The following is a 24,998-nucleotide window of genomic DNA, read 5'->3' as shown; positions in this document are numbered from 1 at the left end:
CTTAAGCAGCTCTCAAAGTTTGTCAGTAGCATTCTAAGAAGCTCATTTTTTAAGTAATTATCCACACTTGACGCAACCGAACGAACTTCTAAGCTGCTTCTAGAATACATTGTTCAGATTCTATGCAGCGAGAAAGTTCACACGGAACTTGTTCTGTACTTTTAAGTTGTCAAAATTCCACGCATACTCTTTAGCAGCGAGAAATTCTCACGGAACTTGTTCTGTACTTTCAAGTTCTCAAAAGTTCCGCGTGTACTTTTAAGCAGCAAGAAAGTGGATGTTTTAAGTAATTGTGGAACTTCTGGTTTCTTGGGAGTGTTCCGTTAATGGAAGAAGTATTGTTTTTGTGGGTTCTGCAACAAAGGTATGGAAATATAGTTATTTCGTCAGTCGTGCTGAAAACCAAAGTCAAATTTCTGTTTGAAACTTTGCAGCAAAACAGGTGCTATGATCTTCAAGCAAACATCAGATTTGTTTCCCTGCGCAGCAAATTGATTGAAAATGAATAGAAGAAACGAAACATTATTTTTTCTCAATAATAGTCCCGAATTAGATTTGTTGATCCCCTAATCACATGACGATTCTCCAAATCACAATGACGAATACCCAATCAACGAACACTTCACTAACGGCGAATTTCGGCTGTAATATCAAACTAATTATTCCTTTAACCAACGAGACTTCAACCAAATACAAATTATTTGTATTTACTCCAACTAGCGAATTCCGGCGGTACTGGAAAATTAATAAAAATCTTCATGGCCCCTTCGTAACAAACGGAAGATAATGTAAACACAGAGAGACATCATATAATTTTACGGCCTTCTGCACCATGAAACTGCAGTTAAAAATAAAATTTACAGTGTATTGATCTTAAGAAAAAACACCAAAACTGTATAATTTGTTGATAGCGTGTGAGACAAATTAAGTTGTCACTAAGCATGTAAACAAGCACAGCGGGAATCGGATTGTATTCCTTATTTTCTAAAATTAATTGAAAAACAATCAATAAAATTTAAAATTTCGACATGGAAGGTTCTCTCGAGAGGTGTTTTATTTGTGCGGATGAATCAAGTTTGGTTTATCGAAACCTGATGGAACTGGTAACGAAGTATTCGGGCACATCAGTACATAAAGTGATCGAACGTTTCCTTGGTGGAGATTTTTCTGAAAATTTCGCAGATCTTATAGCCCCTGTCATTTGCCAGGAGTGCGTTGTAAAGTTGAACGATTATGATGCGGCTTATACGAAGGCGTTAATTATCCAGAAAGAATTCACCGATCTACTTAAGAAAAGTTTAACTCTCGTAGGCGACAAGATCCACGTAAGTGAGATGCTTTTCAAAGAGGAACCGGAGAGTTTGTACGTCGATGAAATTGTAGAATGCGATCAGGAGCACGTTGGTGGTTCGGTTGACAACGGAGTTCAAGATACGGTCAAGCTAGAAGAGATTGTGTCTATGAAATGTAACACCTGCGGAGAGTGTTTCCGTTCGATTCATGAGATGCGAAGCCATTCGCACAAGCAAAAAGTAGAGGAAGAACAAAAGCAGGATTCCGACGGGGAAATGGAGTTCCATTTGGAGTTTTTAGATGAAACGGATAATTTCAATTTGGAAGATGTCGAATATATTGATGAAGAACGGTTATATGAAGACGAGGATGAATCAAAAGATGGGGAAGTTATTGGCCAAGAAAGGCTCACTGATACGGAAGAAATGTCAGAAGAAAAGGAGACAGCAGAAATTAAACCGAAAGTGGAAAGTGCGAAGAACAAATGTCTAGAGTGTAACATAAATTTAGGATCAAAACTTAAATTGAAGGTACGTTCATTAGCTATTTCTTTGCATTTGATTCGATTGGCTTAGTGCAATGTTTTTTTCATTCTTTATTGCGTCTTCCAGAAACACATCCGTGATCACCATTCAGCAAGCAACGATGTCGGTGGCAATGTGTGTCATATTTGTGGTGTTACGGTTAAAACCAAATCCCATCTGACTGCCCATGTTGCTAGACATAGTCGAAATAATGACTTCACATGCGTTTTTTGTGCGAAAAAATTTCGAAGCAATGGAGCGTTGATACGACATCTTCCGTTGCATACAGGTACCGAGAATGCATTGATTATTGAATAATATTGTTAAGAACAATCCATATTCGTTTCTAGGTGAGAAGCCCTTTCAATGTGAACAGTGCGGAAAGCGATTCTGCCATCAGTCTTCGTTTAATATGCATCGACTTATGCATGATGATATCCGAGAGAAAAAATGTGAGATTTGTGGCTATCGGCTTCGCAACGGATCTCACCTTAAGCGGCATATGCGGGTACTTTTCGTTTTGACGTATATTTTTACTATTACTAAAAATATTTTTACTCTACGCAGATGCATTCCGGAGAAAGACCGTTTGAGTGTCCGACTTGTGGTCAAAAATTTGCTCAAAGGTGAGAAAATTTGGTGTGGAAATAGTTTTTTTTTGTTGGGTTAAACTTTGTCATAATAAAATCTAATAAACTTAATCTTTTCAGGTATAACATGACAGCTCATTTGAAAGCTCATCAAGGAATTTACCGTGAACAATCGAAGGTTTACAAGTGTCCTTTATGTGACTCTACGTTCCAGCGAAAGCTTAAACTACAAGAGCATTTGACTAGAGAGCACAATACCACAGTAGATTCGGCACTGCTGAAGCCATCGGAACGCACCAAGGCCAACAAAAAAATCGCAAAGACGGAACAATTCTTAAAACAAGAAAGCATAAAGTCAATAGACAATTAACTTATATATTTTTACAATATTTCCAATATTCGCTCATTATTCCCATGTTTCTTCGAAAAGCCTGTTAATCCCCGGTTCTATTTTTCATGTGATTGACGATTATTTGGCATTTGTCTTCGATTTCTTTCAGGCTTAACACATTGAACAGAAGATTCACCAAATACACGAGCACAACCATGAACAGTGACGTGTTGTACAGGCAGTTGAAACAACCGTCAGACAGTGGGTTTTTACAGCGAAGTCTTCCGAAAAGACCCATGAAACCGTGGATAGACTGAAAATACTAATATGAATATCATACTCTAACTATTTCAAGTTAAAAAAAAACGCACCAGCATAAAAAGTGAAATGCCAAGTAAAATTAGCATTATGTAATAGAGAATACCTAGTTCTGGACCCACTTTCAGGATGTAGCATATTTGGCAAATGTTGGTGGTGATGAGTGTTAGATCGAATATGCTTTGCGTAAACATGTTGTTAGAATCGTATTTCGTTTTAATCGGCGTTTTAGTGGGCTCTTTGGTTTGCTGAAATTTAGTGATTTGTTTACATTTTCCGTCGCATGCATTTTCACTTACTTAAGCTTACTTGCGCAGGATCTCCTCCCTCCATCTGCGGAATTGCACGATAAGTTTCATTAGTTGTCCAGTCCGGTTCCATTTTCGCTAGTTGTACTTTATGCTAAGTGTAAAGTAAAAATAAAGCAATTTTACTGGATTGCATAAGCTGAATGAAGTAAGCAGAAAGTCCATTGCCGATTCCCTTATCTGGAATGCGATATCTTCATCTAGACGCGTGTTGATTCTGATACCGTATCTGCTAGGCATAAAATGCACTGGCTTTAAGCATCAGAAGAGCAGCGCTTTTAAATTTAGTTTTTTCGGAGTGTAAACTACTTTCAGGGGTTAACACTTTGGTGAATATCTTCCCAAATATGGTGTCAAATAGATGCTGAATATATGAAGAATACTTAATAGTCCAGTCATTGCGGATTCAATGAATGTGGAACTCAATTTCCTTGTTTTTTATCATCTCCATCGATGTTAACTGTCGATCGATTGTTCCTTGATTCTCCTATAATGCTTCCTAGCCAATCTGACCGTTTCTACAAAACTTTCAGCAAAAGACTTATTTATCACACAGCGGTATTCTATTTATAGCGCTAATATTAAAAATATTGTTTGCAAAAAAACGAACACAATAATCTTTCCAAATGACAGTTATTTAATTATCTTGAACTCATGAAGAAATGATTTTGGTGTATGATTACGTATTTGTTTTGCTTATAGAGGCGTATGATTACGTATTTGTTTTACATCAAATATGATTACGTATGAATAAACAGATTTTCAATATCATTACACGTACTAGTTGGGAAAAAGTAAATTTACTTCACCGATCCGAGTAAATTGTAACCAGGGGGGACGTGCCACTTGAGCCAATTTATTCTGCTAACAGAATTGAGTAAATAAAGCTATGTATTTTAGATAATTAGTACAATCATGGCTTTCTCTAACAGGAATAAAGACTGTGCCAGAAAGTATGGACGCAACCAAAAACCGCTGCCATTTCGCAATGGTTCAGAATCTCTCAATTTTTATGGCTGCGTCCTGTTGTTTACACTCTTCTCTAACCACTTGTGCAGTTGTTTATTTGTTTTCATTAGTTTGTTTCGAAATGCGTGGACTTTCAGCAGAACAACGTTGATAACTTGTGTACAAATGGTGCACAGAACGCGAACTGTCACTGAGAAAGATAGCAAAAAATGGAATGAGTAAGTGAAAAAGCCGTGCGAAATGCAATCAGGAAGTTCGGTGAGGATAACACTTTTGAGGTTAAACCGAAAACGGGTCGAAAAAAGGTCCTGCTAACCCTCAGTTGGATAAACGTATACTGAAAGCGTTCGAATAAAAGAGGGAGGTTTCAGTTCGGGATGTGGCCAAAAAAGTGGGCATTTCGAAGTCAAATGTTCTTCGTGCTGAAGAACGTTTGAATCTTCGAACCTATAAGAAGCAAAAAAAAAGAAAAAAACAAAACGTAGTCCGAAACAAGAAGCATCGATCAGGCCGAGGGTTCGAAAGCTGTACAATACGATTCTTGCTGGTAATTTGAACTGCATAATCATGGCCGACGAAACCTACGTGAAACTCGATTACAAATCCTTGCCGGGACCACAATATTATACAGTGCGAGAAGGGCAAGTGTTAAACCAGTCCGACACATCGATTGAAGTCGAAAAATTTGGTAAGAAAGCTATGGTCTGGCAAGCAATTTGTAGCTGTGGTAAGATTTCGAAACCCTTCATCACCACTGCTTCAATGAACAGCGAAATATACATCAAGGAATGATTACAAAAATGACTTCTATCCATGTTTCGAAGCCACAAGGATCCTGTTGTCTTCTGGCCAGATTTTACTTCTTGTCACTACTCGAAATAAACGGTAGAATGGTATACTACCAAAAATGTCACTTTCGTCCCAAAAGACATGAATTCACCAAATTACCCATAACTTCGACCAATTGAGGAATTTTGGGCATTAACGAAGGCACATCTTAGGAAACATGTCTCGGCAGCCGAACCCATTCAACAGTTCGAAAAGGATTGGAAAAAAGTGTCAAAACTTGTCGCCAAGAAGTCTGTACGGAATTTAATGAGGAACGTTCGCGAGAAGGTGCGCCAGCTAGTCTACAATGGCTAAGTAGCAAATGTTGATAATAATATTCTGTTGTTGTAGTCTAATATAATCAGTATATCGAATAAAATTTGAATATCTAACACTTGTGAATTATTTGGAACGAAATCAAAGTGCGTCCATACTTTCTGGGACAGTCTTTAACATACAGTTTTGTATAGTAAAGTTCACTTTGCATTTCTTATATTCAAACACAACCAATTACCACAACCAGAATTAGTATTAATCCGATTTGCACTCTGCGTGGTTTGGTAATACCACAGAGAAGGTCGCTATACTATATCAGGATGTTAACCACCTGGGATTCATCACCCATTTAGGAGGTATCATTAGTCATTTTAAAATTAATAACAGTTACTTAATTAGGCTGCATGAAGAAACTACGAAGTTTGGAGTTTGCTACTAAGGTCAGTGCGTTTCTTCACGAGTCCAATATCGCTCGATAGGTTGTAACTCCGGGTAGTTAGGTGGATCGCCTCTCTGGTAAAACATTCCATCTTTGAACTATTGGCAAGATGCCAAATCAGGCCAGAATAGGGAGTGAGCGTCATCAATGGTAACATTCGCTTCTTTAGGAATTCTTTAGGGAGTATTTACTTGTATAGCATTTCGATAGTAATGAACCTTTGACTTACTCGTGCACAGCTGTATATTGTCTACTAACCGCACATAAGTTTCATCGTCCAGGAAAACTTCGTCAAATATTCGGCATACAACTTGCGAACCCGAGATTCTTGCCATCATATTTTGTGTATCATCACAGTTCAGTACCGTTTTTAATTTGAATGACTTGCTGGTGCTTGAAAGTATGCTCGAAAGTTAGAGACATTTTGGTTATTCTGTGCACAGTACGTACCGAAAGATCTGGTATCTTCTACAATATTTGCTTCACCTTCGTGTCCTTCTTGTGGTTCCTGATATCCGCTTTAGTTCCGTTCCCAGCGTTTCTGTCTGTTGTCAAACATGTTTCGAAAGGTTTTAGAACGTTATGGATTTTCATTGCGACCGCACTCAATTGCTTTTTAGCATTCGATTTAAAAGCATGTAGTACCACCAAAAGTAGAATTGGCACAATAAACATACATACGTTCATTAGTCTGAAAAATATTTTACGCGTTGATGAAGTATTTTCAGAGGTATACGTATTTAGGCAATTATAGCACATTATTCGCACTTTGTTAGGGGTGCATGTATCTAACTAGTGATATAATTATCGGAAGATTTACGTTGCGTAGGAGATGCGCATGCTTTTTTCTATGTGGACTTGTTCCACACTTAAAACTGATTCTTGAGCGCGGCATAATGAAATACCGAATTAGATCGGCAACACGACATTTTACTGATTGTTCAGTAATCCATACCCAACTAAGCAGCCCTCAAAGTTTATCAATAGAATTCTAAGCAGACCATTTTTCAAGTAATTGTCCACACTTGAAAGCTCGCGCGACGAACTTCTAAGCTGCTTCTAGAATACGCGGAATTTGTTCTGTACTTCGAAGTGTCAAAAATTGCCACGTGTTTTCTTAAGTAGCTAAAAAGTACACGCGGAACTTGATCTGTACTTTCAAGTTCTCAAAAGTTCCACATGTACTTTTAAGCAGCAAGAAAGTGGATTTTTTAAGTAATTATGGAACTTCTGGTTGATTGGGTAAATGTCTCTTGTCGAATGTGCAAAACCACCACCACGTAGCCATTGCTGGAGGAGCGGGAAAATAATATATATTGGATGAAGGTAAGAGCTACTTATATTAAGAATTAAGATAAGTTAAATGAAAAACTCTGCTGTTCATATATACTTACAAAAGTCTTCTTATTTCCAGGTAGATGTGATGAGGAGCACTGGAAATAATTAACCGTCGGAAATCTTTTACCGTGATGTTTTCTTCTGAGGTTTGCTTTGATTTTTTGTATACTGCATTAAAAAGGACATTAATAAAAGACTCCCTTTCCCCAACCATAGCTTTTGTGATATTTATTTCATACAATAATAAAGAAAAATCCTTTCTACGTTCGATTACTGATGACTCGGCAATTCATTATTCGTTCATAATCGCTTTTACTGAGCTAACAGCAAAATTGCTACTGACAAGTTCGGAAATAATTGACACTTAACACATTTGATATTGCCGAGATTCTCAGTAATTATTATTTGGCCGAGATGATTACCGATCTCTCGGCTGTGCAAATCTCGGCATTTTTTTGCCAAGATTCTGCAATAAAATTTAAGTGTGTCTGTTCCTATTAACAATTTTCAGTGCGATAGGCAATCTGCTTGCAAGTTGATGAAATATTCAATTCTTTAGAGACGGTATAAATAAGTTAAATGTGAACCATGTCAATATACTCGATTGAAAAACTCGAAAATAGTAACCTTCATTTCAGCATGATTTGATAATCTTAATACCTTGTTCAAAATTAAATTTTGTGAAACCATACAGACGAAGACTTTTTTTTAAATAAATTTTGTTTGCACGTTTTTTAGCATGATTTATCATAAAATATTCTCCAGATCCTACAACTTTCTTATAACACAAGGGCTGAAAAGTCCCGGGCCTAACGCATAGATGGCGCTAGTTTTATTGCAGTCACCTTTTTTTAGTTAATGCTAGCCTTTAAAAGACAGCTGTTAAAATTTCATGATATTCTATTCACTAGTTTGTGAGTAATAACTAATGTCGTTTTCGCTTGAGAAAACTGAAACTGACCCAGGGTAGTTTCATCAAACAAACACTTTTCATGAAACTGTGCTGATTTCACACTTAGCAACGAGGATTCGAGCCAACCTGATATAAAAACCAGGTTCGAAACTGACTCGAATTTCAGTTCAACAACGTTGAGCCTAGGTTCAAAACTGGCTTCAAACAAACGGATTGACAGTAGTTAGAGTGGAAACTGGGATAGATTTGGCATCAAGCGAAAACGACATAAGAGTGACGCTAATTTTGTTATTTTCAGAATAATGGACCAAAAACAATTTCGTCATCGATTTGTCATCTGAGTGGACAGCAACTGGTGAACCTCGTCCAAAGCACCCGAAAGCACAACAATCGGCTGAAAAGGTTATGACCTCGGTACTTTGGGATGTGCGTGGCGTAATATTTATCGACTATCTTGAAAAAGGAAATACCATTAACAGTGAATATATATAGCGTTGTTGTAGTGTTTGACCGCATATGAAAAAGAAAAATATTTGTTTCGTTAAGACAACGCACCGTGTCACTACACACTTAAATTTTTTAGCTGAGTCTCGGCAAAAAAATGCCGAGATTCGCACAGCCGAGTAATCAGCAATCATCTCGGCAAAAATAAAATAACTGAGCGTCTCGGCACCCTCAAATTTGACAAACGTCAAATATTGCCGAAATCGCCAGCATAAGATTTACTGTTTGCTCAGTGAAACGTTCGCTGAATATTCGGCAATCCAATAAAACGAAAAAATGAAAAAAACAAATTACCAAATCATCAGTAATTAAAAATTTAGTCAATTAATTTTGTTTGTAATTTCTAAACATTATAAACACACCATTCAGGATCAAAAATTCATTTTATTAACACTTAAAGGAGGCTTATAAATTTGTTGCCAGTAGTGCTTAAAGCCTCTACCTTAAAACATGTAGCATAATAAAAAGCGGCGTTTCCGGATGCGGCCACCTTGAGTCGAGCTGGAAATATGAAAATAAAAATAAATATACAAAAATTTTCAATATTTAATGATGCATATACGGTATTGTTCAAAAAATAAACTTACTTTGATCTATTGAATTTGTCCTCCGTTTTGTCTCGAGGACTCTTTGAGCCGTGTTGGGTGTTTTTCCCTTATAATGTGATCTGATAAAGTCGCTTTTTATAAAGCGAAACATGTCACTATATTTATTCAATATTTTTACTTGCAAGTGGTGCCACGTTTCTTCGAAGATTATTCATTTTTTCACTCGAGAATTTCATCAGAAAATAATCGCGCAATGCGAAGCGAAAATGTAACGCAGCAATAAATGACAGCTGTCGTGCTGAATCTCGGCAACAGCTAGCGCATATTCCGAAATCTCGGCAAACGTCTCTGCTGATGTCGGCATATCTGTTGTTTACTGATAAATTCAGCAAGCAATTATGCCAAATTTCGGCAAAGTGAAGCATTTTACCGAAATATCAGTGAATGCATTTAACGAAGTTCAGAAACATGCGTATTGATTACTGAGCAATCAGCAAATTTAGGTGTTGCTGATCAGTTTCGGCATTTTATTATGCCGAGCTCAAGAAATGGTTTTAAGTGTGTAGTCAATCAAAACAATTGCAAAACTACATGAATTGCTCCCACATCCACCGTGTTCGTCAGATTTGGCTCCCAGCGACTACTGGCTGTTCGCAGATGTGAAATAAAATGTTCGCCGGTCAGAACAAGATACATTGTTCTACAAAAGAGGTATTGAAATTTTAGAGCGACGCTGGAATGATTGCGTTGCTCTTGAAGGTGATTACGTTGATGAATAAAGTTAATTTCAAACTAAAAAACTCATGTTCTCTTTCTTAGGCCCGGGACTTTTCAGCCCATTTTGTATACGCTCTATAAAGAAGCGAGTTGCTGTAGTGAACTATAAGTTTTGTTTTTTTTTATTAGACCACTCACAACATGTTGTTGCCTTTTTATCACATTTTTACCTGATAAAATTGCAATGTTTTAATTTAAACAAATGGATTTGGTTTTTTGCCATTAAATACACTGTAAGAAGAGCAATTCATGTTCTATCATCGGAAAATATATTTGTATTCTATCATAGATCAACTAATGTCTTCAAAGTGATTCTTACCACATATTAAAACCATATCTTTTTCATTGTTAAATATATGCAAAAATCAATTCATTGTGTAGTAATCAATTGAAAAGCTAGACAATCCTAACGGATTTGTAGTACTTATTTATCCGAATGTTCCAAGTTTATTTGGTATTCCTGTAATTTTTCAGTTGTAAATTTTGATCTGAGCGAAATTTCTTTTCAGTGGAGGAGCTTGAGAAATGGTTTAAGGCGAGGTTAAGAACCACTCGGTTCATAAAAAACCAAATTCTTTTGAACCTTGTCTTAGTAACTCCTGGTATGATTGTACCTTAACATACGAACAGGAAATCTTATAGAATAAAATACAGATTTTATTATGTCATATATCTTTACCGGGTGAACCAATGGAAACGAAAACTTATCAATTTTAGATTGTATCTTTCTTGTTATATTAGGACACAGAGCCTTGATATTACATTCCATTTTTTTTAATTTGAGCGTTTGTTTCAACAGACTTCACAGCCGATTCATAGCGTACAGAACCATTGGCTGATGCTACGATCTTCCTACCACTAAGAATCTTTCCAGGTCAGGATTCGAACATACGACTGGCTTATATGACCAGCGACTTATACATTGAACCGTCGACTCGGGCTAAATATTAGGACATAAGAGTAATATTGAAAATTGAATGTGAATGAATGTAAAAATCGTAGATTTTCTGATATTTCGGCAAAGCACATCGTTTTGCCAAGATTGGGCGAAATATTGTGCTGAGCTCATCGGTGAGTAAAAATTGATCTTGTTTTGTCGAAGAGCTTAAACGGCATGTCAACCAACATATTCACGCTTAGTCATGGTACATGAGTAATGTAATGTATATTTTTTGTATTTTATATGGAAATAAAATGATATTGGTACCCAATTGAATGATTACAAAAAAAAATCTCATACTTTCTAATGCTGAAGGCTCAGTAATTAGTGAATCTCACTTCGTTGTTTTTTTCCGAACATTCAGTAATGGTCAGTAATGCCGAACAGACGGTAAACTTTTTGCTGACAATTTCGGTAATAACTGACGTTTGCCAAATTTGAGATTGCCGAGACTCCGCTAATTTATCTTTTGCCGAGATGATTATCGAATACTCGGCGATGCAAATATCGGTAATTATTTTGCCGAGATACAGCGAAAAAAAATAAATGTGTAACGCCTTTGAAAATATTATTTTCTAACAAAACAGTCCTCGAATGACAACGTTTGTCGCGCGCTAGTTTCTTTCCCAAGGGACAAAACTACCATCATCACTTTTATACATTTGAATTAATTTTGAAGTTTTACCAAATCAAATTTTATTGTAGAATTGGCCAATCGGAAAAAACGCCAACCACTACCTTCCACTTCATTAATTCAAGAATTTCGAATGAAATTAATAGAAAACAATATTTTTGAAAAGTAATACATTGGTTTTATTTATGCTTTTTCCTAAATGAATAATAAATTACATTAAATTAATTCGCAATCATATACAGTGTTGTCCTGAAACCTCAGAAACAAATTTATCCTAATTTTCCATAGAGGAGAAGCTGCATTTTTTGAAGCTCAAAATGCAAGAAGAAATATTCAAATAAAAAATTTCATCAATTACTTCGCCCTTTCAACAAGACTGCTGAACACTCACTTAATTTTTCCATATTTTATTGAATCGAGAAGGTATTAGCCATTTTGAGAAAAAATTGAACATATTAACTTATCAAAACTTCTAATTAAAATACTTCTTCTAGTTCTGCGTAAAGTGGCGAAGGATTTTTCATCTTTGGTATAAAATGCAGAAAAAAACGTTAGGTTTTGTTTCTTAGCTTTCAGATCACTCTGTATATAAGGCAGATTAGTTTTTCCTTTTCTTTTATTATTTATTATTTACTTTAATTAGGTTTTACACGATGACGACACAAATCAACTGCCGATGAATCAAGTTCATCTTTGACAGCTGCCGGTGGTTTGTTTTGTTTTGCGACTGCAAATTATGAATTGAAAAATGTGTTCCACAGTGAAAAGTAGTGAAAAACCTGTTTTAATCCACCTAGTGGTGTAATGATGCCTTTCTCATGTACATATAATATTGTGGTATTCTATTCAAAATTTTTCTCTTCGATTTTTGAAAGAAACCAAGAGATTGTTTGTGCAAAACATACAGAATAAAACAGTGCATCCTTAAGAAAACGAAGTGGGTTCACTATTATATGCACTTCCGGCACCGGAACCCGAGAACCGGTATAATCAAAGTCGGTTTGTACGGCCACCAACTAACATGACATACAAACTCTACTAGTACGCACTCTAAATTACGATTTAAATGTTTGTTGCATCCGAAAATATTTTAAGTGACGGTGTACAATGTTGAACACACTTTACCCTATAACTCCGGAACCGGAAGTCGGATCCGGATGAAATTCAGGAATTCCGTATGGGACCAGAAGACCTTTCATTTGAATCTAAGTCTGTGGCAATCGGTCAAACCATCGCTGAGAAAAGTGAGTGAGATCTATTTTGGTATATATGACCACTATTTCCGGTACTTCCGGAACCGGATACCTGGAACCAGGATAGCCGGAATCGGTTTGTTTCGTTGCCTACTGATAATGACTATCGATTTGTGTAGTTTTGAGACCAGTTTAGAAAATTTTTTACGTATTTTGTTTCGCCTGTTTAAGTGACGGTGTACAATGTTGAACACACTTTACCCTATAACTCCGGAACCGGAAGTCGGATCCGGATGAAATTCAGGAATTCCGTATGGGATCGGAAGACCTTTCATTTGAATCTAAGTTTGTGCAAATCGGTCAAACCATCGCTGAGAAAAGTGAGTGAGATCTATTTTGGTGTTTATGACTACTATTTCCGGTACTTCCGGAACCGGATACCGGGAACCAGGATAGCCGGAATCGATTTGTTTAGTTGCCTACTGATAATAAATATCGATTTGTGTAGTTTTGAGACCAGTTTAGAAATTTTTTTACGTATTTTGTTTCGCCGGTTTAAGTGACGGTGTACAATGTTGAACACACTTTACCCTATAACTCCGGAACCGGAAGTCGGATCCGGATGAAATTCAGGAATTCCGTATGGGACCTTTCATTTGAATCTAAGTTTGTCAAAATCGGTTCAGCCATCTCCGAGAAAACCTAGTGAGATTATTTGACACATACACACACATACATACACACACACACACAGACATTGCTCAGCTCGATGAACTGAGTCGAATGGTATATGACACTTGGCCCTCCGGGTCAATTTTCACTAGTCGGTTTTTCAAGTGATTGCATAACCTTTCTATATGAGCAAGGCAAAAATTGCACGGCATTTTTAAATTCAAAAGATGAACCTCTGATGAACTTTTAAACTGTAAACAAACCACCGGCGGCTGTCAAAAAAAGCTAATTTTTTGAGGTTATGTCATGTTCGTGTAGACCCTAATTATGTTTCTAATGAACACAGCAGTGCCCGTAGACATATTGTTAACGTTATTGTTAGCATAAATTTATTATTCATAGTAATGATTTCAAATTTATAACATCACGCAGTAATGTTTTGAATTAATTTTCTTCGATCCTATCGATCGCTTTTCGGGATAGACGGAATAATTCCCACTGTTCACTTTCCGTTAGATTCTCTGCCCCCATGCGGTGGTAGAATTTCTTGGCCGGATTCCAGGCGAGAACGTGAAAATCAAGGCGCATGCAGTCAGTTTCCCGGGCATGTCTCGCCACCGTTCGGAACAGTAACTTCCCGTAGCCGAGGTTTCGAAAGTCCGTCTTCACGTAGAGGTCCTCGAGGAACAACGATTTACCCTGCCACGTTGAGTATGAGTAGAAGTAAATCGCATAACCGATCACACTGGTGCTGCGAAAGAGAGAAAAATGGGAATATTTAGTGAAAGGCAAACAGTCATTTTGAACGTGGAGAGCAGACCTAATTAAACAATAGGCATTTATGGGAATGAGTTTGTTTTGATTGCGTCCAGTCTGGGACTCTGAAGAGGCAGTGGATGGAGAAATTAGAATCATATATTATAGTAACACAAGAGTACATGCATGTTAAATATGCTCAGCGATAAGATAAGCGCTTTGGACTGAGACTATGCTCGTTCCAGCGTTGAAGTCGTACAATATTTGTTATCACCAGCTGTGTAGTTTTCCATGCGCTAAAGGTCCGAAGGCTAGTTGAGGTTCGGCGGAGAAATTGATAGACAAACAGAGCAGCGGACAGAACGAAATGCAGGAACTTCATCTGCATCATACCGTAGGTCGAAGGGTAGGACGTTTTTTTTTGAACTACCGTCTGGGTTCGTATAGAGTGTAGATGGTTTTCTCAAGTTCACCTAACAGAAAAGTTATGTGGCATGCTCCAAATGATATAGAAAATTGTTTATTGAAAAGAGTGTGGTTTTATTCTTTTATTTGATTGTTGAATTTTGCAGAGCACACCAGAAATTACAGTTTTACTGTTTTCAACACTACACCTCGGTTGAAAAGCTGTATGTTGGATGCTTATTCATCGCCTAATACAAGGTGAATTATGATTAGTCATCAAGAGGCTGTCGAGTTGGGTGTGACTAGGCATCACAGAAAACAGATATACAGGTTCACATATGAACTGTGTGTAAAATTTGCTCAATACTTGTAGATGTCACTGTAATCGACTCTATTTTTGGTGCAGTAGTCACATCACGACACTATTTTGGGTGCTACATTCACTTCACGAGAAAAATTTGTTTTGCTGTAAGTTTAAATGTTAAAATTCAAACGACATCGACATAAAGTTATCTTTTACACTTAAAGACTGTCCCAAAAAGTATGGACGCACTTTGATTTCGCTGTAAATAATTCACAAGTGTTAGAAATTCAAATTTTATTCGATATACTGATAATATTAGACTACAACAACAGAATAGTATTCTCAACATTTGCTACTTAGCCATTGTAGACTAGCTGGCGCACCTTCTCGAGAACGCTCCTCATTAAATTCCGTACAGATTTCTTGGCGACAAGTTTTGACACTTTTTTTCAATCTTTTTCGAACTGTTGAATGGTTTCGGCTGCCGAAACATGTTTCCTAAGATGTGCCTTCGTTAATGCCCAAAATTCCTCAATTGATCGAAGTTGTGGGCAATTTGGTGGATTCATGTCTTTTGGGACGAAAGTGACATTTTTGGTAGTACACCATTCTACCGTTGAGTTCGAGTAGTGGCAAGAAGCAAGATCTGGCCAGAAGACAACAGGATCCTTGTGGCTTCGAATCATGGATAGAAGTCGTTTCTGTAAACATTCCTTGATGTATATTTCGCTGTTCATTGAAGCAGTGGTGATGAAGGGTTTCCAAATCTTACCACAGCTACAAATTGCTTGCCAGACCATAGCTTTCTTACCAAATTTTTCGACTTCAATCGATGTCTCGGACTGGTTTAACACTTGCCCTTCTCGCACCGTATAATATTGTGGTCCCGGCAAGGATTTGTAATCGAGTTTCACGTAGGTTCCGTCGTCCATGATTATGCAGTTCAAATTTCCAGCAAGAATCGTATTGTACAGCTTTCGAACCCTCGGCCTGATCGATGCTTCTTGTTTCGGACTACGTTTTGGTTGTTTCTGCTTCTTATAGGTTCGAAGATTAAAACGTTCTTTAGCACGAAGAACATTCGACTTCGAAGTGCCCACTTTTTTGGCCACATCCCGAACTGAAACCTCCTTCTTTTGCTCGAACGCCTTCAGTATACGTTTATCCAACTGAGGGTTAGCAGGACCTTTTCTCGACCCGTTTTCGGTTCATCCTCAAAGGTATTATCCTCACCGAACTTCCTGACTGCATTTTGCACGGCTTTTTCACTTACTCCTTCCATTGTTCCTATCTTTCTCAGTGACAGTCCGCGTTCTATGCACCATTTGTACACAATTTTTCGACGTTGTTCTGCTGAACGTCCACGCATTTCGAAACAAACTAATGATAACGAATAAACAACTGCACAAGTTAGGTTAGAGAAGAGTGTAAACAACAGGACGCAGCCATAAAAATTGACAGATTCTGAACTATTGCGAAATGGCAGCGGTTTTTGGTTGCGTCCATACTTTCTGGGACAGTCTTTAGGAAAATCATGTGTTCAAATTGTTGTAGTTGGAATATTTCTATAAAAGGCGGAAGAATTTTGTTATCGTTCTGGAACATAGTGGAACGTTTTGAAAGCTCGCGGCGAACAGTCGAGTAGATGGCAGTAGTGTTTCCAACGTATGGCAAAATTTACACAGGATATTGAAAAAAAATTGTTTCAGTCTATATATCTGTTATCTGTGGTGAAATTTTCACTGTTGTCGTTTTCACTCAAGCTCAACCCAGTTTCGACTCTAAACGCTATCAACTGTTTGGAAGCCTTTTCTGGTCGTTGGGCTATATGACGGAATTTGGGGTTAAAATCAAGTTGGATACATGTAAAAACGGTATATTTTTTATTTCTTTTTGCATGATTTGAAATAAAAAATAGTTCACTTTTTTCAATGTTTTTGAAAACATGAAAAAGAAGTACCTAAGAAGAGTTTCTCCTGTAAATGAGGTTTTTCGCTTTCGCCTAATCTTGGAACATAATATGATATTATTCTTTATAAACGGTTCTTATAGTGGTAGTTCTAAGTAAAAATATCGTCATTGATGAAAGATTGTTTTTGCAGAGTTAAATGGCGTGCATTGTTGTAAATAATGTCTTATGTTCCTAGTTTATTCTGATTCATCTAAGAAGCAATGTTTTTGTGTAAAAAAAAAAGATTTTTGCTACAGTTACCACGAAATTTTGATTGTTTTTCGTTGCATTTGTTGAAACAAAGTTTTTCACAAATAATGCCATTGGCCCATAATTCCCACCAGTTTATTTTTTGAATTGGAATGGTAGCTCTTGCAATGCTTCTGTCTGATCTTCACTCCAGATGCGTCAATTTTGCTTGTTGACGTATCATTCCAACAAGAAATAAGCATCGTCGCAGAACACATTTTTTCAATAAAAAAGTGGATCTTCCTTCAACTTTTCCAGCGCCCTTTCATGATTAAATTATGGATCGAAAGATGATTCATGATTAAATTACAGATCAAACTGAACAAGTTTGACCATGAGGTTTGGTACGTACATGACATAACCTCACAAAAATGAACAAAATGAATTATTCTTGACAGCTATCAGTGGTTTGTTCATGTGTTGATTGCATTCATTCTAATTTGAATTAGGTTTTACATGAACATAACATAACCTCACAAAATGAACTTTTTTTGACAGTCGACGTGTACTTGTTGTACTTGTAAAAATTGCAAGTTTCGAAGATTCATACATATATCGCTCCTTGATGCTGGAAACACATACAGGGCAATCTTTTTAGTTCTTTTCAATGTGGAATACGTTTTTAACAGACACTTTTTCGTCATTTTTCAATTTTTAACTTCCAGTCGCAAAACAAAACAAGTACACGGCAACTGTCAAAGATGAACTTGATTCATCGGCAGTTCATTTGTGTCGTCATCGTGCAAAACCTAACCTAACCCATAGTTTTTTTGTCTACGCTACGAATTAAGTAGCCAAAATATTTATGCTTAGCATACGTGTGGTATAAACGCTTCAAAGGTGGTCGTACAAGCTTGGATCATGATGAGATCCCTGGCCGCCCAACAACACCTGTTACTGAAGAAAACATTGAATCGGCGAAGCAAATCGTGTTGCAAAATCGTTCTGTACCGATTCGAGAGATTGCTGTCTTGTTGGGCATCTCTTATGGATCAGCCGAACACATTTTAACAGATGTTTTGGGTTTGAAACGCGTCGCTTCTCGGCTGGTGCCAAAAAAGCTGAATTTCATTCAAAAACAGCGGCGTGTTGATGTGGCCAAAGAGATGATTTCCAACGCAGATAGTGACTCCACATTCATCGAAAGCATCATAACTGGTGATGAGGTGTGGATCTATGAATATGACGTCGAAACCGCACAACAATCGACCGAATGGCGCTTCGAAGGCGAGCCGAAACCATCCATTATAAAAATCGCCACACGAAAATTTTTCAACTTCTTTGTTTAGGCGCCAAACAAAAACTAATCGTACGATATGCGTCAAAATTTGATAGAATGTGTATAGAAGTGTTGCCAACGTTGAGAAAATAAAAGTTTACCGATTGGACAAGCGCGGGAATTGTAAATTGTAAAATGAAAATTCTGGTTCTTTATTGATCATATATATATATATATATATATATATATATATATATATATATATATATATATATATATATATATATATATATATATATATATATATATATATATATATATATATATATATATATATATATATATATATATATATATATATATATATATATATATATATATATATATATATATATATATATATATATATATATATATATATATATATATATATATATATATATATATATATATATATATATATATATATATATATATATATATATTTATAAGACGTATAAGACGCTGGTCTAGTAAACCAGATGTCGTATGGCCGAGTCCTGAACTGAAAGTATTCTTAGACTAGGGAATTTTTTTAGTTTTTAGTTAAAATTTGACAGCCGAGCAGTTGATTTGTCGTTGTCAAAAATAACCCAACTCGACAACATGGTTATTTTTGACAGTTCACTAGTTGTTTTTCTGACACTGAAAAGAAAATCATGCAAAAATATTTCAAATTTCAGATGTTTAGTAAAAATAATTAGTGTGCAATTTCTTTTTATATTTCCAGTAAAAAATACCCCAATAGAAAGTTTCAGTACATTGTCTAACGTCGTAAGTTTTTCTCGAAGTTGTTTTACGTTTTCAGTATTACAAAAAATATTTTAATTGATATCATTTTATTTGACGAAGCGTTTCACTCGATATTACCATGAGACAGGAAGCGTTATGTTAGGTTAAAGAAGCTAGCGTTGCGTTGCATACAAAAATTTTATTAACCCTTTCACGACCATTAAATGTCCAGGACGAAATATGTCAGTACAACACAATATTTTAGCTATTGTGGGTGAAAAGTAAAAGAATATCATCAGCAAAACATAGCAGGGTGCATACGTTTCCTATAATTTCATGGGAAATATTTTTCCCTATGATCCTCAGAAATAAATAAACGAAAAGTTGGATTTATGGTATCGAAATTTTAATTATTGATTTAATTGCTTTAATTATTAGAATAGTTAAATAAATAGTTAGTTATGGTATTTTACGAAACAATTTCGTGTATTTGTTTAGCAGCAGAGCTTAAAATTGTCACGCATTCTCAATGAAAGAATCCAATCCAACAGCCTACTGTCTCATTCGTAAATGACCTACACCAGAATAAACGAAGAGAGACGAAGCATTTTCGTTCCTCATTGAAAAAATGAGAGAGAATAATTGCCAACGTCACTCTTTCCTCTATGATAAGACGAAACCAAACTAACGTCTTCAGGGAGCATCAGCAGAATTTCAATTCTCATTCTTTCTGCGGTGCATTGAAAATCTGTGACGCTTGGCTATAAATAGTGACTAAAATATGACAATTCGAAGTAATTACATCCCAGAACCTGGAAACCATAACTACTACAAATTCGAACACTAACAGGTAAAAGTTATTGTGAAACCTTTTTCTGTCATTTTCGATTCTCACAGCTTCGGTTGAATATCGACATTGCATACTATGGGATTTTCACTAAAAAAACTGCGAATGACTGAAAGGGCAAATGAAAGAAAAAACACAATTTTGAAACTACTCTCCCGCTTATGTCATTGACTGGACATGGATTTCGTTTTCATAGTTTGCAAGCGAAGCTGAGAGTGACAGTAATTTCTCGTCATTTTTGTCTATTTTGAATCAATGAAAATGACTTTTATTAGCTCTGACGTTGCACACAACAAATTTAATATGTGTTCTTTTTTCTATGCGTCGTTTTGCACAAACTTTTTTAGTGCAATGAAGATTGGCAGTTATTTTTTGTTCGTTCAGAAACACTGTTATCGCCTTGGAAATATTTTTCTTAACATTCACTAAAAAAACACATCGATTTAATAATAATTGAAGAATTGATAACGATTTTTATAGAAGGAAAATATATTTCCCCATGAGCGTTTAAGGGGTTAAATTAAGGGTTACAAATCATATGAGTTATTTTGTGGAAATTGTGAATGTTGAAAACCTGCGTTACTTTATGAGTAAGTTCTAGATGTTACGAAGCGTTGCATGCGTTACTTTTTTGAAAGCTATGGGCGTTACGAAGCGTTACATGCGTTACTTTTAAGGAAGTTATAGGCATTACGAATCGTTACAAACGTTACTTTATTGAGAGTTATAGGCGTAACGCATGTATTATATTTTTGGTGAGTCATTAGCGTTATGTAGCTTCACATGCGTTACTTTTAGTAAGCTATAGGTGTTATGAAGCACATGTGTAACTTTTGTGTGAATCATAGGAATTACAAACCGTTATAGGCGTTACTTTTTTGTAAGTCATAGGCGTTACGAAGCATTACATGTGACACTTTTTTCTGAGTCATAGGTATTACGAAGCATTACATGCGTCACTTGTTGGTAAGTTATAGGTGTTACGAAGCGTTAAATGCGTTACTTTTTTGAAAGTTATAGGCGTTACGAAGTGTTACATGCGTTACTTTGTCGAGAGTTATTGGCGTTACGGACCGTTACTTTTTTTGAGTCATAGAAGTCCCGAAGCTTTATATGAGTTACTTTTAGTAAGTTATAGGTGTTACGAAGCGTTAAATCCGTCAAGTTTTAATGAGACGTTACGAGGCGTTACATGCGTGGCTTTTGTGTAAGTTTACGAAACGTTAAATGCGTTACTTTTTTGTGAGTCATTGCCGTTACCTAGCGTTACATGCGTTACTTTAGTAAGTTACGAAGCGTTACAAGTGTGACTTTTTTGTGGCTAAAACCCGGTGTTACGGAGCGTCACAAGCGTTACTTTTTTGTAAGTTACAACAAGCGTTACGATTTGTTTAATGTGTTACTTTTTTGTATGTATTGTATGTATGTATAGGCGTTACGAAGCGTTACCTTTTATAAATTACAGGCGTTACGAAGCGTTATTTTTTTGTAAATTACAGGCACTACGAAACGTGACATGTGTTACTCTGTATAAGTTTTTTTTCTTTTGAAATACATACAACGCTCCGTAACACACGAAGCATACAAAAGAGTAACGGATGTAACGCCTCGTAACGCTTGTACCTTTTTAGAATGTAACACATATAACACAGATAACAGATATACAGGCTCACATATGAACTGTGTGTAAAATTTGCTCAATCAGTGTGACAGATGTCACCACGATCGACACGAAGTGCTACCACGATTTGGGTGGTGCTTTTAACATGAGCCACAATTTTGGGTGCAACATTCACTTACTCCTTGATTGTTGTTTTGCTGTTGATTAAAATGACAAGTTTATTTTTGTTTTATTTCGATTGAGTTCTCGTGTAATTTATGCGACATGGAGGTAAAGTTGTCTTTAACACTTAGGGAAATCGTGTGATAAGTGTTAAAATTGTTGTAGTTGAAATATTTCTATAACAGGCAGGAGGATTTTGTTGTCGTTCCGGAACGTAGTGGAACGTTTTAAACGATCGCGGCGAAAAGTCGAGTAGGTGGCAGTAGTGTTTCCAACGTATAGCAAATTTAAAATTTACACAGGATTTTGAAAAATTTTGTTCGAGCCTGTATATCTGTTATCTGTGCATATAACGTTTTATAACGCATTGAAACGCATGTAACGCCACGTAACACCAAAGGTACAAGGGTTACGAGGCGTTACATCCGTAACCCTTTTGTATGCTTCGTGTGTTACGAAGCGTTGTATGTATTTCTTTTTGTAAGCTATAGGTGTTAAAATGCGTTACAAGAGTTTTGGCATCCCAGCTTTATTATATTGAAGAGTTACTTATTTGCAAAAACTACTAGAAATGTCAAAATTATGAAATGATTAGCAATGGTCCTACAACGACACTGATCAGAATTAGCACGGTAACATATCTTACCGAAATGAAAATTCATATCTTATTTTGATGGAAAATGAGCATAAATATTGAAATGAGCATTTGTTTAAGTGAATAGTAACCGGAAATAAACCATATCAATTTTTTACATAGAATTCAAATCAAAGCGATGAACACTGAGTCATTGCAATAGATTAAAGATTTAGAAAAGTCATGGGTTAACGGCTGACTAGAAATCAACGTTCATTAATCTTCAATCTCGTCATTTTGTTCCTAATTATCTGTCTGCTCATTGAAATTATTTTAGAGTTTGTTACAGCGCACCAAATTTAGTGAGCATATCACAGGTTTTTTTTTCAATCTTATGATCGTTTCTCCTATTTTTTTTAGTTGTTCACATTATCAGTGGTATGACTTAATTTGATGTAGTTAAAAAAAATAACCACGCATTTTTCAACTTGACAGCTGTCCAATAGTAAGTCCAACACGGTACATACATAAAAGCCGTCGATAAAGCAAGAAATTGAAATGAAAGTGTAGGAAACAAATAAAGCACTGATGAAAAACAAGAAATTATAGCCACATCGAGCTGCGAGGGGAGAGCTCTTATCAGTAACTTTTTGTGCTACTCGAGCGAGGAGAACTTGTTGGAAACTCAAGATTTATAAATATTTTGTAAATAATGTCTTACCGGGTCAAAGGTTCTTCGTTAGACACCGATGACGTAAATTTTTCTTTATTATCCTCGGTCCGGTCTGATTCCGTAAGTTCTAGAACGAAGCTGTGGAATATTGGAACAGGCAACGGGGAGGCCTCATCGAAGCCGCCATCACGGGCTAATTTCTCTACTGTTAACTGTGGTCCGTTCGACATACCTTCAAAGTCTGCAAGTTCCTTGAATAATAGCAATCATAAGTTATAAACGAACTCCAATTATTTAAATGGGTTAACCGCATATGGTGGTAAATTACTTGTATCATGTTGATGATATCACCGAGATCTTTTTTTGTCGTTTTTCGAACCACTACATTTGATGAAACTGACATGGCTGAAGGATTGAATGCACTGATTTCTGTACAATTCTATGGACAATGAACAACTGATTCGTTAGTGCTTTGTTTCTTCAGCTTAGAGCTGGTTGAATGGACTACTACAGCTGTTGTTATCAAATCATTACACAAAGCTCTGTTTTATCTAATCAGTATGACACAAGAGGCTCCAAGAGTAAACAGAATCAATGAATTAATTGCACTGGTTAAATAAACCTTGTCAGCTGTTTCGTAATATTAAATTGGTTCATTGGATCCTATTCCTGGAGAGTGATCGATTCGTTATACATTTAATCATTTAGTAAAAATCAGCTGCCAAAACAAGAGCCATTTTGTAGATTTGAAGTCAATGCGAAATTTGATTGCCGGAGGCTCTTTAGAAAACTTTTTACTGAACAGTCATTTTTTAAATGTCGCCGAGTTTTTTTCATATCCTGCAAATCGTCTATGTAAGTAGATGTATTCTTTGATCTCGACGAACTGATTCGAATGGTGTATGGCACTCGTCCCTTCGCGCCTCGGTTTAAAAGTACATTTTCAAGTATGCTAATTTATGCCAAAATAAACTTTCTTATTCTAATTCAAGATTCAAAAAAATTGAAAAGTTTCCTAATAATATTGATGAAAATATGACTGATATGAGAAAGGCATCAGTAATCCGCTAGGTGGATAAATACTGATCCTCCATTAGTATTCAAGGTAAGTAAATTTAAAATCGTACGTACGATATGTTGAATGTCAACATGGCTTACTTCAAACATAGCTTTAAATTTTAATGATTTTAACATTATACGTCTCGATAGAGACTCTCCGTATGGTGGAGTACTTTTGGGAATTAAGAAATGCTATTCCTTTTATAGATTAAACATCCCTTCAACTTCTAGTATAGAAGTTGTTGCTTGCCAAATAAACATTAAAGGCAAAGATATTTGCATAGCTTCGGTTTATATTCCTCCAAAAGCACAAGTTGGACAGCGACAGCTTAATGAAATGGTTGAAGCCCTTCCTGCTCCACGATTGATTCTGGGGGATTTAAATTCGCACGGAATGATGTGGGGTTCCGTTTACAATGATAGCAGATCATCTTTAATACAAAACATTTGTGACAATTTTAGCATGACGGTATTAAATATGGGTAGCATGACACGGATCCCAAGACCTCCTGCACGCCCGAGTGCATTAGATCTATCTCTTTGCTCAACATCAATTCGACTAGATTGCACCTGGAAAATATTGCCTGATTTACACGGTAGCGATCATTTACCAATCATCATCTCAATTAGCAATAGCAATTGCATTGCTACTTCAGCTAGTATTCCATATGATTTGACAAAAAATATCGATTGGATTAAATACCAAAGTAGTATCTCTAGTATTTTGAATTCAATGGAAGAGCTCCCTCCACTTGAAGAATATGACTTCCTCATTTGTTCGATTCTGGAGGCAGCAGAACAATCCCAAACTAAACGCTTTCCTGGGCCAACGACTAACAGAAGGCCTCCCAACCCCTGGTGGGACAAAGAGTGCTCAGAGGCTAAACTCGCAAAACAAAATGCTTGCAAGACGTTTCTAAAACGGGGAGGAGGAACTCCTCAGAATTTTGAAAAACTTATGGTTTTAGAAACCAAGTACAAGAGCATACTTCGAGCCAAAAAATGTAGCTAT

The 24,998-nt window shown here is 36.3% G+C and overlaps 3 protein-coding genes across 3 annotated transcripts; 1 reads left to right on the top strand and 2 right to left on the bottom strand.

The window, feature by feature from the left end:
• Positions 1 to 941: 941 nt before the first annotated feature.
• Positions 942 to 2,805, top strand: LOC131432325 (zinc finger protein 39-like). The gene is made up of 5 exons (XM_058598535.1): positions 942 to 1,823; positions 1,905 to 2,106; positions 2,168 to 2,325; positions 2,385 to 2,443; positions 2,528 to 2,805. Exons 1-5 carry the CDS (start codon positions 1,029 to 1,031, stop codon positions 2,775 to 2,777), a joined length of 1,464 nt encoding a protein of 487 aa, XP_058454518.1. The 5' UTR covers positions 942 to 1,028; the 3' UTR covers positions 2,778 to 2,805.
• Positions 2,806 to 2,841: 36 nt separating this feature from the next.
• LOC131432326 (uncharacterized) lies at positions 2,842 to 3,572 on the bottom strand. Its single transcript, XM_058598536.1, has 3 exons — positions 3,366 to 3,572; positions 3,110 to 3,304; positions 2,842 to 3,051 (listed from the first exon to the last, which is right to left on the bottom strand). Exons 1-3 carry the CDS (start codon positions 3,435 to 3,437, stop codon positions 2,842 to 2,844), a joined length of 477 nt encoding a protein of 158 aa, XP_058454519.1. The 5' UTR covers positions 3,438 to 3,572.
• Positions 3,573 to 11,712: 8,140 nt separating this feature from the next.
• On the bottom strand, positions 11,713 to 23,375 carry LOC131427715 (thialysine N-epsilon-acetyltransferase). The gene is made up of 3 exons (XM_058591158.1): positions 23,256 to 23,375; positions 22,976 to 23,178; positions 11,713 to 14,146 (listed from the first exon to the last, which is right to left on the bottom strand). Exons 1-3 carry the CDS (start codon positions 23,328 to 23,330, stop codon positions 13,840 to 13,842), a joined length of 585 nt encoding a protein of 194 aa, XP_058447141.1. The 5' UTR covers positions 23,331 to 23,375; the 3' UTR covers positions 11,713 to 13,839.
• Positions 23,376 to 24,998: the final 1,623 nt, after the last annotated feature.

This window comes from Malaya genurostris, chromosome 2, assembly GCF_030247185.1.
Source record: "Malaya genurostris strain Urasoe2022 chromosome 2, Malgen_1.1, whole genome shotgun sequence".
Lineage (NCBI taxonomy): Eukaryota > Metazoa > Arthropoda > Insecta > Diptera > Culicidae > Malaya > Malaya genurostris.
Note: the sequence above shows the minus strand (reverse complement) of the source record. Positions and strands in the feature narration are given on the sequence as shown.

Excerpts from the sequence above, each read along its gene's own strand:
- LOC131432325 (XM_058598535.1), top strand. The coding sequence starts at position 1,029 with ATGGAAGGTTCTCTCGAGAGGTGTTTTATTTGTGCGGATGAATCAAGT. Across the intron at positions 1,824-1,904 it reads GATCAAAACTTAAATTGAAG|AAACACATCCGTGATCACCA; the intron begins GTACGTTCATTA and ends TGCGTCTTCCAG. Across the intron at positions 2,107-2,167 it reads ACATCTTCCGTTGCATACAG|GTGAGAAGCCCTTTCAATGT; the intron begins GTACCGAGAATG and ends ATTCGTTTCTAG.
- LOC131427715 (XM_058591158.1), bottom strand. The coding sequence starts at position 23,330 with ATGTCAGTTTCATCAAATGTAGTGGTTCGAAAAACGACAAAAAAAGAT. Across the intron at positions 23,179-23,255 it reads ATATCATCAACATGATACAA|GAACTTGCAGACTTTGAAGG; the intron begins GTAATTTACCAC and ends CTATTATTCAAG. Across the intron at positions 14,147-22,975 it reads AACGAAGAACCTTTGACCCG|CACCAGTGTGATCGGTTATG; the intron begins GTAAGACATTAT and ends TCTCTTTCGCAG.
- LOC131432326 (XM_058598536.1), bottom strand. The coding sequence starts at position 3,437 with ATGGAACCGGACTGGACAACTAATGAAACTTATCGTGCAATTCCGCAG. Across the intron at positions 3,305-3,365 it reads AGGGAGGAGATCCTGCGCAA|CAAACCAAAGAGCCCACTAA; the intron begins GTAAGCTTAAGT and ends ACTAAATTTCAG. Across the intron at positions 3,052-3,109 it reads GCATTTCACTTTTTATGCTG|TCTATCCACGGTTTCATGGG; the intron begins GTGCGTTTTTTT and ends TAGTATTTTCAG.